Below are 14,802 nucleotides of genomic sequence, written 5' to 3'. Positions count from 1 at the left end.
CAGATGGACCCGCAGGGAGAGGATGCCTCCTCCCCTAATGCAGACTCCAACAGAGACCCACATGAGGCCCAGTCCCTGGACACCGGGTCTGAGGGGGACAACCCACGTGTGCTCTGTTTAAGAATGAAGAACTGCGCCTCCTTAACCCCCAAGTTTTAGAGGAATTGGGGGTGAAGTTAACCCAGGAGGAGTCAAATAGGGGGTGTGTCAACCCGGATTTGGATGGTCTCCGAGGCCCGTCCTGCGCCTTCCTGATTCCAAAGAAGATCCAGAAGTTAATCAGCTGGGAGTGGGACTCTCCGGATGTGGGTTTGAAGGACGAAGGGGCTATGGCAAAGCTGTATCCTGTGTTGGAAGAACATCTGGAGCACCTTAAGTTGCCTAAGGTGGATGCCATGGTTTCGGCAGTCTCTAAGAAGACTACCATTCCGGTGGCGGGGGCTGCCACACTGAAGGATGTGCAGGACCGCAAGTTGGAGATTCAGCTCAAGCGGCTGTTTGAGGTTTCTTCTTTGAGTGGCGGTCTCTGCGAGCATTCGACACCCGAACGGGCAAAGTGTACCTTACGGTGGACAAGGTGGTCAAACTGCAGCAGCGACTCGACTGTTGCATTTTCAGGTTCCCAGGGTCTGGGATTACCTGCAGATTCCCAGCTCCATGGCCTCAACATTGGCGTTGGTTCTGTGAGTCTTTGCATCTATGCGACCCCTGCAGAGGGCATCGTTGTCCTGCTGGAATCCAGTGTCTGAGTAGTACCAGCTTCCGTTACTGCTGTCAAGACAGGCCAGGTCCAGCCTTGCGTGGTGGCTATAGAAGACCAATTTGCAGAAAGGAATGGCTCTCGAAGTCCCCGATTGGGTGGTAGTGACCATGGATGCCAGTCTCCAGAGCTGGGGAACAGTATGCATGGGTCGGGCAGCCCAGGGCATTTGGTCATTAGTGGAACAGACCTGGTCCATCAATCGTCTTGAGGCGAGAGCAGTCCACAGGGCTCTGGAAGTGTTTCTGCCGCTGGTTCGAGGTCTGATGGTTCACGTGTTTTTGGACAATGCAACCACGGTAGTGGACGATCCGTTACGCCTGGCTCATCTACTGGGGCTGTTGCATCAAGGTCCCATCTTTTCAGATCGAGAGGATCACTTTTGTCTCGCGGCTTGGCTTTTGAGAGGCGGAGATTGCTCGGAACCAGTAATTTCCACCCTGCTTCAGGCTAGATGTCCTTCTACTTCAATGGATATGTCAGGGTATGGAAGGTATTTGAGTCCTAGTGTGATCAACGGGGGCTGGAGCCGCTTATGGTGTCTGTCCCGCATATTTTAGCCTTTCTCCAGCAGGGCTTGTCTAAGGGGTTAGCTTATAATTCCCTTCGGGTTCAGGTTTCGGCTTTGGGTTGCCTCAGGGGCAGGGTGCATATAAGCCTCTCGCTGGTCATCTGGATGTCACCTGTTTCCTCAAAGGGGTGAAGCATTTGCATTCTGAAGTCTGTAAGGTGTGTCCCGATTGGATTCTTAACCTGGTTTTGTGGGCTCTTTGTGCCGCTCCCTTTGAGGTTCTAGGCCGGGCCACCTTGAAGGATCTTATCTTGAAGGCGGTCTTCCTGGTGGTGATTTGCTCTGCCAGGCACATTTCTGAACTTCAGGCTCTTTCCTGCTGTGGCCCTTTGTTGCGAATTTCAACCGATAAGGTCTCTTTGCATATGGTGCTGTTGTTTTTGCCAAAAGTAGTGTCTGCCTTCCATGTGAACCAGTCAGTGGAGTTACCCGGTTTTCTGGATTGGTCCCGCTATTCTCCATTGGGTAGAGACTTGCATCTTCTGAATGCTCGTCGTGTCTTGATACATTATTTGAAGGTCACTAATTCTTTCAGTAGGTCGGACCATCTTTTCGTACTGTTTGGGGGGTCTGAAGAAAGGAGAGACAGCGTCAAAGGCTACTCTGACCCGGTGGTTGAAAGAGACTATTTGTTCAACCTACATTAGTAAGGGTTGCACTGTTCCTCCTGGCCTGAAAGCCCATTCCACGCGAGCTCAAGCTGCCTCTTGGGCAGAGTGTCAGTTGGTGTCCCCGCAGGGATATGTAGGGCTGCGGTTTGGTCCTCGCTAAATACTTTCACCAAGTATTACCGTTGGATGTGAAAGCACCGGAGGACACGACATTTGGTGAAAGCATTCTAAGAGCAGGTTTCTCGGGTTCCCGCCCAGTGTAGGATTGCTTTGGTACATCCCACTGGTCTGGACTGATATGGGTATGTCCAGGAAAGGAAATTTTGGTTCTTACCTGCTAATTTTCATTCCTGTAATACCACAGATCAGTCCAGAGGCCCGCCTTGGTACCACTGCCGAAAGACTGATTTCCTGGTAGTTAGCTGCTGTGTTTGTAAGAGTATTTTGTCTTCAAAATTTGAATGTTAAACTTTCTGAAGTTAATCTACTGTTATGAGATAGTAGTCTGGAGCTGGGATTTTCCTGTTCAAGGGACTCCACCCCCTTCTGGTTCGCCTATGTTGGGGTTACTTTTTCTTGAATCTTGGCTTGGGTTTAGATAAATACTGAGGAGCTGCGGATGGCACACTTGGTATATAGCAGTGCCTCAAAGATTTGTTTCTCTGCCTCCATTTGCTGGTGGGAATGTATAACCCCACTGGTCTGGACTGATCTGTGGTATTACAGGAACAAAAATTAGCAGATAAGAACCAATTTTCCTTTCTTGCCCCACTCTTGTGCACTATCCCATGTCTATGACATCTTTAGCTGTGTAATTCACGCTAGCTGGAAGGCTCCATCTCTGCATTGGTCTTTTTTTTTTTTTTTTAACAAGATTCAGAAACTGCAAACTGAAAATTCTCACATGAGACAGCAGACTGGCACCACGCACCCAGTGCCCGCCAGCAGTGAGCGGCAAGAGCCCAGCCTGAATGCAGCCCCCCGGCGGGACCGGCAGGCTTTCTCCATGTACGAGCCAAGCTCAGCCCTGAAGCCCTTTGGCCAGCCCACGGATGACCTTGGAAATCGCCTGCAGCCGTTCCAGGCCGGTGTAAGTTGACATGCTGCGTTCCTTTCTGCTGGAGGAGGGGGTTAGACTTAGGGGCAGCTTCTGCTGAATAATTATAATGAGGAAGGCTTCCTTCGTATACCAGGCAAGTGAGTCGTTTCAGGTGCCACACAGCTGGCTAATAATCAGTTACAGGTGTGTCCTCCAGGGAAGTGGCTGGGAACAGCCATGATGTAGTGTTATGGATATGTGAAGCACTGCCAGCAGACTAGGAGGAAGGTGGAAACTGGACATGCACTGAGGAAGGAGTCAGAAACCCCAAACATGGATTGGCACTTTTTCTGACATCAAGAGAGTCAGGGGGTTCTGCCCACCATGTTAGAGACTTGCTGCAAGATGCAGGAAACAAGCGTGCCCTCATTACCCAGGGCACGGTGGCTCCTGCTTGGTTCCCCTGGGGGAGTACTTTGTTGCAGTTTATACATTTGAACTTTTATAAGCATACCTCACGGTGTAACTGGAAGGCAGCAGCTCATGCAACATTTTATGTGCTAATTCCTGTATGCGTTCTTGCCTGTGCACTTGTACACTGTTTTTCATTTGCGCATGAACAGCGCGTGTGTAATGTTTTATGTGGGCAATGTGCACAAAGATTTAGTGTAGTAATTGGAGTCTCTAAAACCTGCTATCCTCTGCCCCGCTCAAAGTCTCTGTGCGAGCTTCCAGAGTATCCTGGGAGAGGGAAGCAGCATGCATACATGTGGTTTCCAAAAGTACCAGTGCTACTTTACCCTCCCTATCACCCACACAAACAGCAGGTGCGCAGTAAACGAGCGCTTTTAGCATGTGCACCTTATACTGACTTATTTCTCTTTGAAATGAGCCGCACATACCGCATACTTTACAACTATGAGCAGTATTGGAAATTTCCCCTAAAATGCGCAGTGTGGTGTTTTTTTGCTTGTGAATGAGCAGTACCTGTAGATGTGTTGAGCTTTGCCTCCATCAGGTGACTGCCCCTCCATCCGTCTCTCTGTCTGCATGCTCCCTGACTTTATCCTTCTCCTGTTTGTAGATCCGCAAAGGTGTGTCGGCTTCCTCTGTCCCTTTCCCTCCATCCTCCTCGCTGCTCTCCTGCTCTCAGGAAGGGGGCAGGAACATGGTTAAGTATTGCTCTACTATAGTTTGACTTTTTTTTTTTTTTTTGTGCTCCAGTGACTGGCCTGTAACTAAACTGGCCTTTGATAGTCCAGGCTCTCCTTGTGATCCTTCCCCCACCCTTCCTGAATGTCAGCCGCTCCCCCCCTCCCATCCCAAGCCCTGCTGTCACATTGATGTCTCCTGTTAATTTCATGTTGTGATAGCTTTATGCTTGGGTTCTGAGCACTGTAGATGAGGAGCACATGAGGGGAGGATAAGGCAGACCGCTGGCCAGAGAGATACACCAAGGCTGAGGAGCTCTGTCTATATAAGCATTTGTAGGTCATCTGAAAATCACACAAGCAAAACCAGTCAAGACTTCCTCACACCTGGCTGCAGTATGTGTGTGTGTGTGGGAATCCAGGAATCTGCTTGCCATTGGGCAAGTGAGCAGAAGTAACACCTTGCCATGCTTTCTGCAGCCACCAATTTATAGATTAGTGCAGTGAAAAGCCTTGGAATGCTGGTGCCCACACGTGTGGCTGCCGCAGCTGCTGTTGGTCTCTCTGCCTGCCTTCATTACATAATTGTACAATCAGTTTTAATTAGCCACCAATACATTTCAGGACCTGGGACTTTTTTCAGACTATCCTTTGAATTCTGTACTCCAGCAATGGACACAGAGATTGTCATCGCCCCTTTTTGATGCTTCACTTCCTAGTCCTCGTCTTCAGGATCTTCCAGGGCTTACTGATGGGGGGAGAGGAGGGCAGGGTCTGCATTTCAGAACATTCCCAGCATCTTCTCTGGCCCTACCTGATCTGAGTGAGGTGAAGATCAACACTTATGTTGTGTGCTTTCCAAGGATTCCCTCTGCCTTTAAGTGCGTTCAGCCAGCCTGTTGCCTGGTTTTGATATTAGACATAGGACTCAGGTGGCTGCTGGTGCCAGACCTCCGCATGAGAATCCAGATCCCTGGGGTTGGACCCTTTTGATGAGGAGTGGGGATATGGAGCACTGCTTCTCTCTGAACTTGCATGGGAGTAGGAGTGTAATGGCCATATGTCAGAGGGACTTGGAGTAAGGTAGAATGGCCAGTCCTTCAGTCAGAATTTACAGGCCGATACAGTAAGGGCGCGTAAGAAAAAGTGCGGCAGTGCCAGGCGCCCGCTCGTTTGCTGCGCGCACAGTCCGGATCACATACCGCTCAATACAGTATTTAAATGGCATGCAAATGCAAGCCGCGTCCAAAGCGCGTCCAAGAAGCATCCATGAAGCGCAATCCGTTTTACTGTATAAGCGCTATACAGCGCCTATACAGTATCCTGGGTGCCCTGGTGCCTGTCATTTCAATGACATTTGAAATGACAGGCACCAGGAAGTGGATGGTTCTCCTACAGACCCCACTGCCTTGAGCGCCAGGCGCCAGCAAGCCCCAGCAGCCTGCGTTCGGAGGCAGGGAGCGCAACAAAGCACCCTCCTTCGGACGGGCAAGAGAGACTAAATTTCACAGTCCCAAGCCAACCCAATCCAAGCCCCAGCAGAGAGAGACAAAATTTCACAGTCCCGGGCAAACTTTCCCCCAGCCCCCGCTCACCTGCCCTGGCCGTGGCCATGCAAGCCCCCAGCAGCAGCAGTAGAAGGGCGTCGAGAGAGAGCGGCTTCAGCAGCCCGGGGCGGATCGGGCGCTCCCCATGCGAGGCGGCTTCCAGCAGCCCCGCCGGCGAAGGTGAATACGTGCATGCTTGTACGTCCAATATGGGTGCTCAAGGCGGCGTGCGCGCATTCACCTTCGCCGACGGGGCTGCTGGAAGCCACCTCGCATGGGGAGCGCCCGATCCGCTGAAGCCGCTCTCTCTCGCTGCCCTTCTACAGCTGCTGCTGGGGGCTTGCGTGGCCGCAGCCAGGGCAGGTGAGCGGGGGCTGGGGGAAAGTTTGCCCGGGACTGAAATTTCGTCTCTCTCTGCTGGGGATTGGGTTGGTTTGGTTTGGTCTGGGACTGTGAAATTTCGTCTCTCTCTGCTGGGGATTGGGTTGGTTTGGTCTGGGACTGTGAAATTTCGTCTCTCTCTGCTGGGGCTTGCCTGACGCTTGGATTGGGTTGGTTTGGTTTGGGACTGTGAATTTTCATGTGAAATTTCGTAATTTACTGCCTACCCTGACCCTGGCGTTAGTGTGAAACCACACTAACGCCAGGGTCAGGGTAAGCGGTAAATTAGCAGGTAAAAGACGCGGCAAGATAGGTTAAAAAGGAGATAGTCGGAGCGCACGTTACTGTATGGAAGGGAATAGCTAATCGGATCGTTTACATACATATACATGCCGCGGGCGGAAAGGGATACGCGTCGAGTAAAAGAAGTGGTAAGGATCGGTAAAAACAGATAGTGAATGGCGGGTTAAACTTACGCGGCCAAATTGTGAGTACACAGCGGGTTAGAAACGGGGTAACTGCGTCCGCGCTTTACTGTATCTGCCTGTTAGTTTGGTAAGGAAGAGGGCCTGAAACATCAGTTGTGACTACAGTTGCTGTGAACAAGACGGACTGTTCCACAGCTGAACCCTGACTCCACGCCATGCTGTGAGCTGCGCAGCTATGTCTAACTGCTGCCACTTTTTCTGTTTAGACAAAGAAAGCAGATCGTCATGGGAGTGGCACAGATAGTGACTATGACAATACCCAGACCAGCGAGTCCATAATGAGGTGAGTTGTGGGCTAGAGGGGAATGTTGGGAAGCTGTGTCAAACTAAAGAGGATAGAAAAATTCATGGTGTGATGCCCCCATAAGTATCTAGGCCGGTGAGCTACTTGGGGAATTATATTTAAGTAACTGAAGTGAGCAGGTTGTGGAGTCTTTAGCTGAGGTTGTGTATGCAACACTAGGATCCATCCAAACAGAATGAGATTATTTTTTTAAGCATAGATGGATGAGGAACTGGATAGGTTTGGGTATTTTTTGGGCACTGATGGACAAGAAGCTGTATTCCAGCATTCAGCTGGGCAGATGGTGGACAGCCAGGAGCTGAAGCTCTATCTTCCTTGCCTGCGTTATTCCATTGTTCTATGTGCTGTCTGCCTCCTGTGGCCTGCAGCATGGACGGCAGGAGATTTGTGGATACAGGGCGGGATGAGGACTTCCACCATGAGATCAATGAGCTGGAGCTGGAGCTGGAGCCCAGCCTGCCCAGTACAGAGGACGTCATCCTGAAAACGGAGCAGGTCACCAAGAACATCCAGGAACTTCTGCGTGCAGCCCAGGAGTTCAAGCATGACAGGTATGTGGGTGAGGAGCAGCACCAGCCCAAGATTTATTTAATTATTTAAAGCTTTTCTATACCGACTTTCGTGATACAAATCAAATCGGTTTACAGGGAACAGATACATTAACAATAAACAGTGAACCATAACCAGAAGGAGCAAAAGTTACAATAAAACAAGGGAATGCAACTGGGGAGATGGAAAAGCAGAGGGGAAAGTATTCAATAAACTAATTACAACTATAGATGTAGTGGGTACTTGAAAAACCTGCGTCTGATCTAAGGCAGGCAATGCTATAGCCATGCTAGTCTTGAGTTAGGGGAAGGCTTGTCCGAACAACCAAGTCTTAAGTTTTCTTTTAAAAGTCCGAAGACAAGATTCCTGCCTGAGGTCCGGGGGGTGGAAATCTCACTCCTCCACCCCATGCCATTTATTATTTTTCTTGTCACATCTCCAGCTTTGTGCCGTGCTCGGAGAAGATTCACTTGGCAGTCACGGAGATGGCCTCTCTCTTCCCAAAGGTGAGATGCAGTTTGCACTTCCCGTCTGCCTGTCGGTTAGTGGTGTGTGGAGAAGTTGTGCTGTATCCAGTGAGTGTCACAGGGATTTCAGCTTCTAATGCTCCCAAGTTGCATAACAACAAAAAAAAAAAAACAAAACTCAACAAAGCAGGTTTCCTGTACATACCCGGATCAGCCCAGACTCCTGGGGTTTTACCTCCCCTCCAGCAGCTGGAGACAGAGACATTTTTGTGGACGCTGTCATATACCCCTGAGGTGCCACCTAGAGTCTGTCAGTATTCTTCTGTCTCCAGCAGGTGGAAGAGGTGCTTTCCTTGAGTCTGGTGGTTTTTGTCAGGATTTTGGTTTGCGAATTTAATAGTCCTTATTGTTAGAAAAAGGTCAGGTTTTTGGACTTTAGGCTAGCTTCCTTTTTCCAGTCTCCCAGGGGGTTGTCCGGTCCTGGTGGGGGCCATCCCCCCTGCTAATAGAGGCTTCAGAGCCCACTGAGGGTGATCCCGGGGGACTCAGGCTCTCACCTTCAGTCAGACCTTGCACAGGTTAAAAAAAAAGGGGTACTGTGTGTTTTTAAATTCTCCTCTTCTGCCAGCCTAGCCTTTTCTCCGCGGGGGTGTAGCATGCAATCTGCTTCGGACTGCTCCCAATCGGGTAATTTTTGTTTTTCGCCGCTCCTCTCTCCTGACGGGCTTAATTTAGGCCGCTGCTCATGCTGCGTGGTACGGCCTGTGCCGCATGCAGCAGCACGCGTGCGACTCTCCCGTGCCGGCATTTCCATGGGGTGTTTGTCGGGGGAGAGGGGTCTTCGGGGGTCGCTGCACTGGCGAAATCGAGGGGCAGTGACTCGCGATAACGTCAGGGAGCTGGGGGTCCCGGTTTTGTCACGGCAGGCCCCGGATCCGTTCCTGCTCAGCGTGGGAACAGAGGCCATTTTGAGGACTTTTAGGGAGCAGGAGAGAGCTGCTATGGGGGTAGGTCTTCCCCCCTCCTCCGTTGCCTAGTGCGCCTGGGGGGGGCCGGCTTGGATGGGGCTGCGGAGGATTCTGTAGGGGATGACTCCGAAGGGTCTTCTTTGTCATTCACCTCTGATTTTGTGCTTTTAATGCACAAGGCTTTCAAGCTTCGCAAGGCTGTTAAGTCTCAGGGGCCCAAGGCAGCTTGCAAGGCACCCGCATCAGCAGGGCCCAGGGATGGGTCCTCTTCGGCCCGAAAGCGGGTTCAGGCGCTGAAATCCAGTGGAGCACCGAAGGAGAAGCGTCCGCTTCAGTCCGTGGTCTGTCCAGGGGACAGCAATTCTTCGGATCAGTCGGATGGGGGGAGTCTCCGCCACAGGCTGCTGATCAAGGTCCGGAGGGGGATCCGGATACCCAGCCCCAACCGACCAAGCACATGGGCTCACCTCTGGTGGAGGGTGGATTGCTTGTTCCAGAAAGATGACTTGGGACCCCTTATCCCGGTCATCCTGGAGGGACTGGGAATTGAGGTCCCTCAGGAAGATTCCAGGTTTGGTACTACTATGGATCCACTGATGCTGGGACTCTGAGGTCCAGCACGGTCTTTCCCATTCCACTTATCAGTGTCTGACCTTTTATTTAAGGAGTGGGACACTCCTGATCGGGGTTTGAAGGTAAGTCGGGCTATGGATAAGTTGTGCCTGCTCCCAGAGGACACGCTGGATCTTCTCAGGGTGCCGAAGGTGGACGCTGCCGTCTCAGCAGTGACGAAGAAGTAGACTATCCCGGTCACGGGAGCCACAGCCTTGAAGGACTTGCAAGACCACAACTTGGAGGTCCAACTCAAGAAGATTTTCGAGGTGTCAGCTCTCTGTGTTAGGGCCACCATATGCAGCAATTTCGCACAGCGGGCCAGCCTCCGCTGGATCCAGGATTTACAGGCATCCGTGGCAATTTCGATGCCCAGGTACAGCAGGCCAGACGGTTGGAGGCAGCGGTGGCTTACAGTGCGGACACGCTTTATGATTTTTTGCGGACCTCTGGGAGGACGATGGTCTCAGCACATCAACTCCTATGGTTGTGGAATTGGTCAGCGGATGTGTCTTCCAAAGCGCATTTGAGTTTTCTATCCTTCAAGGGGAGACTGCTGTTCAGACAGCAGTTGGAGGATATGATAAAGTCGCTGGGGGAGAACAAGGTCCACAAGCTGCTGGAGGACAGGCCAAGGATGGGAGGCTCTTTTATTCAGCGGGCGAGATTTCGGGAAAATCGAAGTTTTCGCTCCTCCCGGTCCACTGGTTTGTCTTTTCGTCAGGGGCAAAGCTGCCAAAATTCGTGGAACCAGTCCTTTTGGGGCTGGCGGCCCTCCAGGGAAGGAGCCCCCCAGGCTCATGGGGGTCCCAAGTCCTCTCAATGAAGTGCGGCCGGTTAAGTCCTCGGTTCCAAGAATTGGGGGCAGGCTGTCCTTATTCTTGGAGGAGTGGGCCACTGTAACATCGGATCAGTGGGTCCTAAGCATAATCAAACACGGCTACGCTTTAGATTTTGCCCGTCCGATCCACGACCGCTACATGGTTTCCCCATGCTCTTACCGTCAAAACACTTACAGGATCTCGGTGCCATCGTTCCGGTTCCTACAGGAGAACTCAGGCGCGGGCATTTCTTAGTCTATTTCATTGTGCCGAAAAAGGAAGATACGTTTCGCCCCATTCTTGATTTGAAGAAGGTCAATCAGACACTGAAGGTGCCTCATTTTTGGATGGAAACTCTGCACTCGGTGATAGCATCCATACACAAGGGAGAGTTTCTAGCATCATTGGACCTCACGGAAGCATACTTACACATACCCATACGTCTGGATTATCAGAAATACCTACAGTTCGTGATCCTTTGACAACATTTCCAATTTTGTGCACTTCCATTCGGCCTAGCGAAGGCACCCAGGGTTTTCACCAAGGTGATGGTGATAGTAGCAGTGGCCCTGCGGCTAGAGGGCATACTGGTGCATCTCTACCTGGACGATTGGCTGATTTGCGCAAAGTCGGAAGACCGATGCAGGGGGGCGGTCCAGAGGGTGCTGCAGAGGTTGACCTCCTTAGGCTGGGTGGTCAATCTCAACGAGTCATTTGGTTCCTTCCCAGTCATTGGAGTTTCTGGGGGCCAGGTTTGATATGGTCTTGGGCAAGGTTTTTCTTACAGAAGAGAGGCTATCCACGTTGGCTACCCAGGTGGAGTTATTCAGGTCCATGCTGCGGCCTAGGGCCTGGGATTACTTACAGGTTCTGGGGTCGATGGCTTCCACGCTTGAGCTGGTCCCTTGGGCTTTTGCACGTATGCGTCCTCTTCAATCAGCGTTGCTCTCCTCCTGGAGTCCACTTTTCCAGCAGTTTCAACTTCGCTTACCGCTGACAGAATTGGCGCTTTCCAGTCTACATTGGTGGCTTTGTCCAGACCACTTCCATCGGGGAGTGGACTTGGAAATTCCCACATGGATCGTAGTCACTACTGACGCCAGCCTCTCCAGATGTGGGGCAGTGTGTCCGGGATCGGCGGTGCAAGGGCAATGGACAAAGACTAAATCCTCCTGGTCGATCAATCGTTTGGAGACCAGGGCGGTTCGGGTGGCGATATAGGCCCTTCTACCCTTAGTGGAAGGGCAGTCGGTGAGGATACTGTCCGACAATGCCACAGCAGTAGCTTACATCAATCATCAGGGAGGAACCAGGAGCCGTCCTGTGGCAATGGAAGCACGGCTGTTTATTACCTAGGCGGAGCAACACCTTTACAAAATTGCGGCCTCCCACATCGCCGGGGTGGACAATGTGCAGGCCGATTTTCTCAGTCGGCACCAGTTGGATCCAGGGGAGTTCGAACTCTAACGAGGCTTTTCGTCTTCTGTGCAAGGGTTGGACCACGCCCTCCATGGATCTCATGGCGACGTACCGCAATGCCAAGGCTCCTCGATTCTTCAGTCTGCGACGAGAGCCGGGAGGGGAAGGAGTAAATGCTCTGATACTACCCTGGCCAAGGGATGTTCTATTGTACGTCTTTCCACCGTGGCCGTTGGTCGGAAAAGTGCTGAGCCGCATCAAAGTTCATCCGGGCACAGTGATTCTAGTGGCTCCGGAATGGCCACGGCATCCATGGTTTGCAGATCTTCTGACTCTAGCAATCGACGGTCCGCTGAGGTTTCGTCTGTCCCCGACTCTTCTGCATCAGGGCCCCGACTGTTTCAGCGAGGTAGATTGCTTCTGTCTAGCGGCATGGCTTTTGAAAGGCAGAGGTTGAGAACGAGAGCTCTTGCACTCCCGTAAAACCTCTACCTCCAGAATTTGTGAGAGTGTTTGGATTGTAACATTCGTCCTTCCAGGGCCTCAATTCTGGAGGTTCTGGAATTTCTACAGGTGGGATTGTCCAAGGGTTTGGCCTTTCATTCCCCACGAGTACAGATGGCGGCATTAGGTTGTTTTCAAGGTAAGGTGCAGGGGATTGCGCTGGCTTCGCATCCCGATGTGGCTAGGTTTCTGAGAGGGGTTAAGCACTTGCGCCCTCCGGTTTGAAATCCCTGCCCTTCCTAGAAACTTAATTTGGTTCTCCGTGCCCTTTGTACAGCTCCCTTTTGAACCCCTGAAGCGGGCCACTCTGAAGGACCTCACCTTGAAAATCGTGTTTCTAGTAGCTATTGCATCGGCGAGGCGTTATTTCAGAGCTCCAGGCTTTATCTTGCAGAGAGCCTTTCTTAAGAATTTCGGAAGCAGGTGTTTCATTATGAACGGTTCCCTCTTTTCTCCTGAAGGTGGTCTCTGCTTTCCATTTGAATCAGTCAGTGGAGCTTCCTTCCTTCACGGGTCTGGACTCCTCTATGCCAGAGGCCATGGATTTGTGGAAGCTGGATGTAAAGAGGGTGTTACGTTACCTGGAGGTTATGAACAGTTTTTTTTCTTTTGGACCATCTGTTCGTCTTATGGAGTGGATCCAGATGGGGTCATAAAGCTTCTAAGGCCACTGTTGCACGTTGGCTGAAGGAGGCTATTGTTTCGGCATACCTTGTACAGGGTTGTCCGATTCCGGTCGGGCTTAAGGCTCATTCAACGCGCTCGCAATTGACTTCGTGGGCTGAATGCCAACAGGTCGCACTGCAAGAGATTTGTAGGGCGGCTACCTGGAAATCTACACATACTTTCGTGAGACATTATCGACTTGATGTCCAGGCACCAGAGCCCGGTTCATTCGGAGCTAGTGTCCTTCGAGCAGGACTCTCGCAGTCCCACCCTGGTTAGGGAAGCTTGGGTACATCCCAGGAGTCCGGGTTGATCCGGGTACATACAGGGAAAGGAAAATTGATTCTTACTTGCTAATTTTCGTTCCTGTAGTACCACAGATCAGCCCAGAGTCCCACCCAGGTAGAGTCTGCTCGGCCAGTTAACCAATTGTTTGCTGTGAGATACATAATGCCCCCCTTTTTTAGGGTAAGGATTCTAGGGCATAGTTTGGTTTTCGTCAGTTACATGTTTTTCATTACCTCTGCTCTTCGGGGGGAGGTTGTTCAGGAAAAGTTGTGAATTTTTATTATTGTTCTGCTTGGTTACAGTGGAATACTGAGACTCTAGGTGGCACCTCAGGGGTATACGACAGCATCCACAAAAATTTCTGTCTCCACCTGCTGGAGGGGAGGTAAAACCCCAGGAGTCTAGGCTGATCTGTGGTACTACAGGAACAAAAATTAGCAGGTAAGAACCAATTTTCCTATCTCAGGCAAGCTCAGAAAAGCAGTGTGGGATCGTATGACTCTGCGGCGTCTGTGTGTTAACCTGGGTGTGGAATAAAGAACACGGTTCAGTAATGACTCACCGGAGCTGTTTTGGGGGGGTGGGGGTTACCTTCTGCTTTCATTCTGGTCCTGCGTACCTGAAACATTTTTCCAACCTTTCAGGTAGATCATTTGTGATGAGTTTTCCAAAGGTGCACACCTCTCGTTACATTTTGTATTGCACTGAACTGAAAGCTCTCTCTTGGCAGTCTCGCTGCTTTCTTGTAGAACTTGCATTCGTGGCATTTCTCTTAAGGGGCCTGCATTTACCTGTGTACTTTGTACCTGGTACCAGTTTTCTGAAGGGGGGTGGTCCTGTTTGACAAGAAAAACTGATCACGCAATTCACCTTCTTCTCAGACCAAATTCTACCCTCTAAGATTGTTTTGAGTTTTAGCACCCAGCTTGTGGCATAGCCTCCCCTTTTCAGAGTGATTTGTATTAAGGTGGAGATTCTGCTGTATAGGGGAATATGCTGGAGGTGTAGGAAAGTATTACTGGCTTTTACCATTGTTTTGGGATGTGGGCTTTTTTTATTCTTTACATTATTTTTATAATACAGATCAAGTATAAGCTGCTCTTTGGAAATAAGGACAATAAATGGAAGATACATACCTAAAACTATACCAAACAAATCAGCTACTGTACTATTAGAAGCCCACAAAAGGGAGCAATGATGTAGTGGCACAGACTCAAACAAAAAGTAAAATAAATAACAAGGCAGCAGAACGTGGACTGTACAGAGCTGTGACTTAGTGCGGCACAGGCTTGGAGAATGGCAGCTGCTGCTACCAAAGGGCAAATTCTCCTCCTAAGCTTGCTACACTTACCTCGAACTGCAGAGCAAGTTTCCTTCTGTGATGCCTGCTTAAGGGCTGCAGTGGGAGGTAATTGGTAGGGCTTGGTGGGTTACTTTTACATTTTGTTAGTCTGGGAACGATAGTCACTATTCAGTAGCAGTTTAGTGGGCTCAAGGCAGCCGGATAACTTGTTGCGTATATTCAGTGGCATAAACACACCACTGCACGTATGAGATGAAGCTTATCCAGCTACAGTCAGCTGGATAAAGGTCCTGCTGCATGTACAAGATGAAACTTATCCAGTTCCAGCCACCTGGATAACTTGTCCCACATTG

The 14,802-nt window shown here is 50.7% G+C and overlaps 1 protein-coding gene across 7 annotated transcripts in view; it reads left to right on the top strand.

The window, feature by feature from the left end:
• The window catches only part of GIT1 (GIT ArfGAP 1), a 103,533-nt gene that overhangs the window by 86,118 nt on the left and 2,613 nt on the right, over positions 1 to 14,802 (top strand). For 3 of the 7 annotated variants that reach the window (XM_029611184.1, XM_029611183.1, XM_029611186.1), the window contains 5 exons: positions 2,817 to 3,032; positions 4,066 to 4,152; positions 6,755 to 6,831; positions 7,200 to 7,403; positions 7,844 to 7,907. In XM_029611184.1, coding sequence (XP_029467044.1) covers positions 2,817 to 3,032; positions 4,066 to 4,152; positions 6,755 to 6,831; positions 7,200 to 7,403; positions 7,844 to 7,907 — 648 coding nt within the window. The remainder of the gene's footprint in view (positions 1 to 2,816; positions 3,033 to 4,065; positions 4,153 to 6,754; positions 6,832 to 7,199; positions 7,404 to 7,843; positions 7,908 to 14,802) is intronic. The other 4 variants (XM_029611185.1, XM_029611187.1, XM_029611189.1 and 1 more) reach the window with 3 other exon arrangements.

Source organism: Rhinatrema bivittatum, chromosome 8, assembly GCF_901001135.1.
Source record: "Rhinatrema bivittatum chromosome 8, aRhiBiv1.1, whole genome shotgun sequence".
NCBI lineage: Eukaryota > Metazoa > Chordata > Amphibia > Gymnophiona > Rhinatrematidae > Rhinatrema > Rhinatrema bivittatum.
The sequence above is the reverse complement of the archived record's forward strand: the minus strand, read 5'-3'. Positions and strand labels throughout refer to the sequence as shown.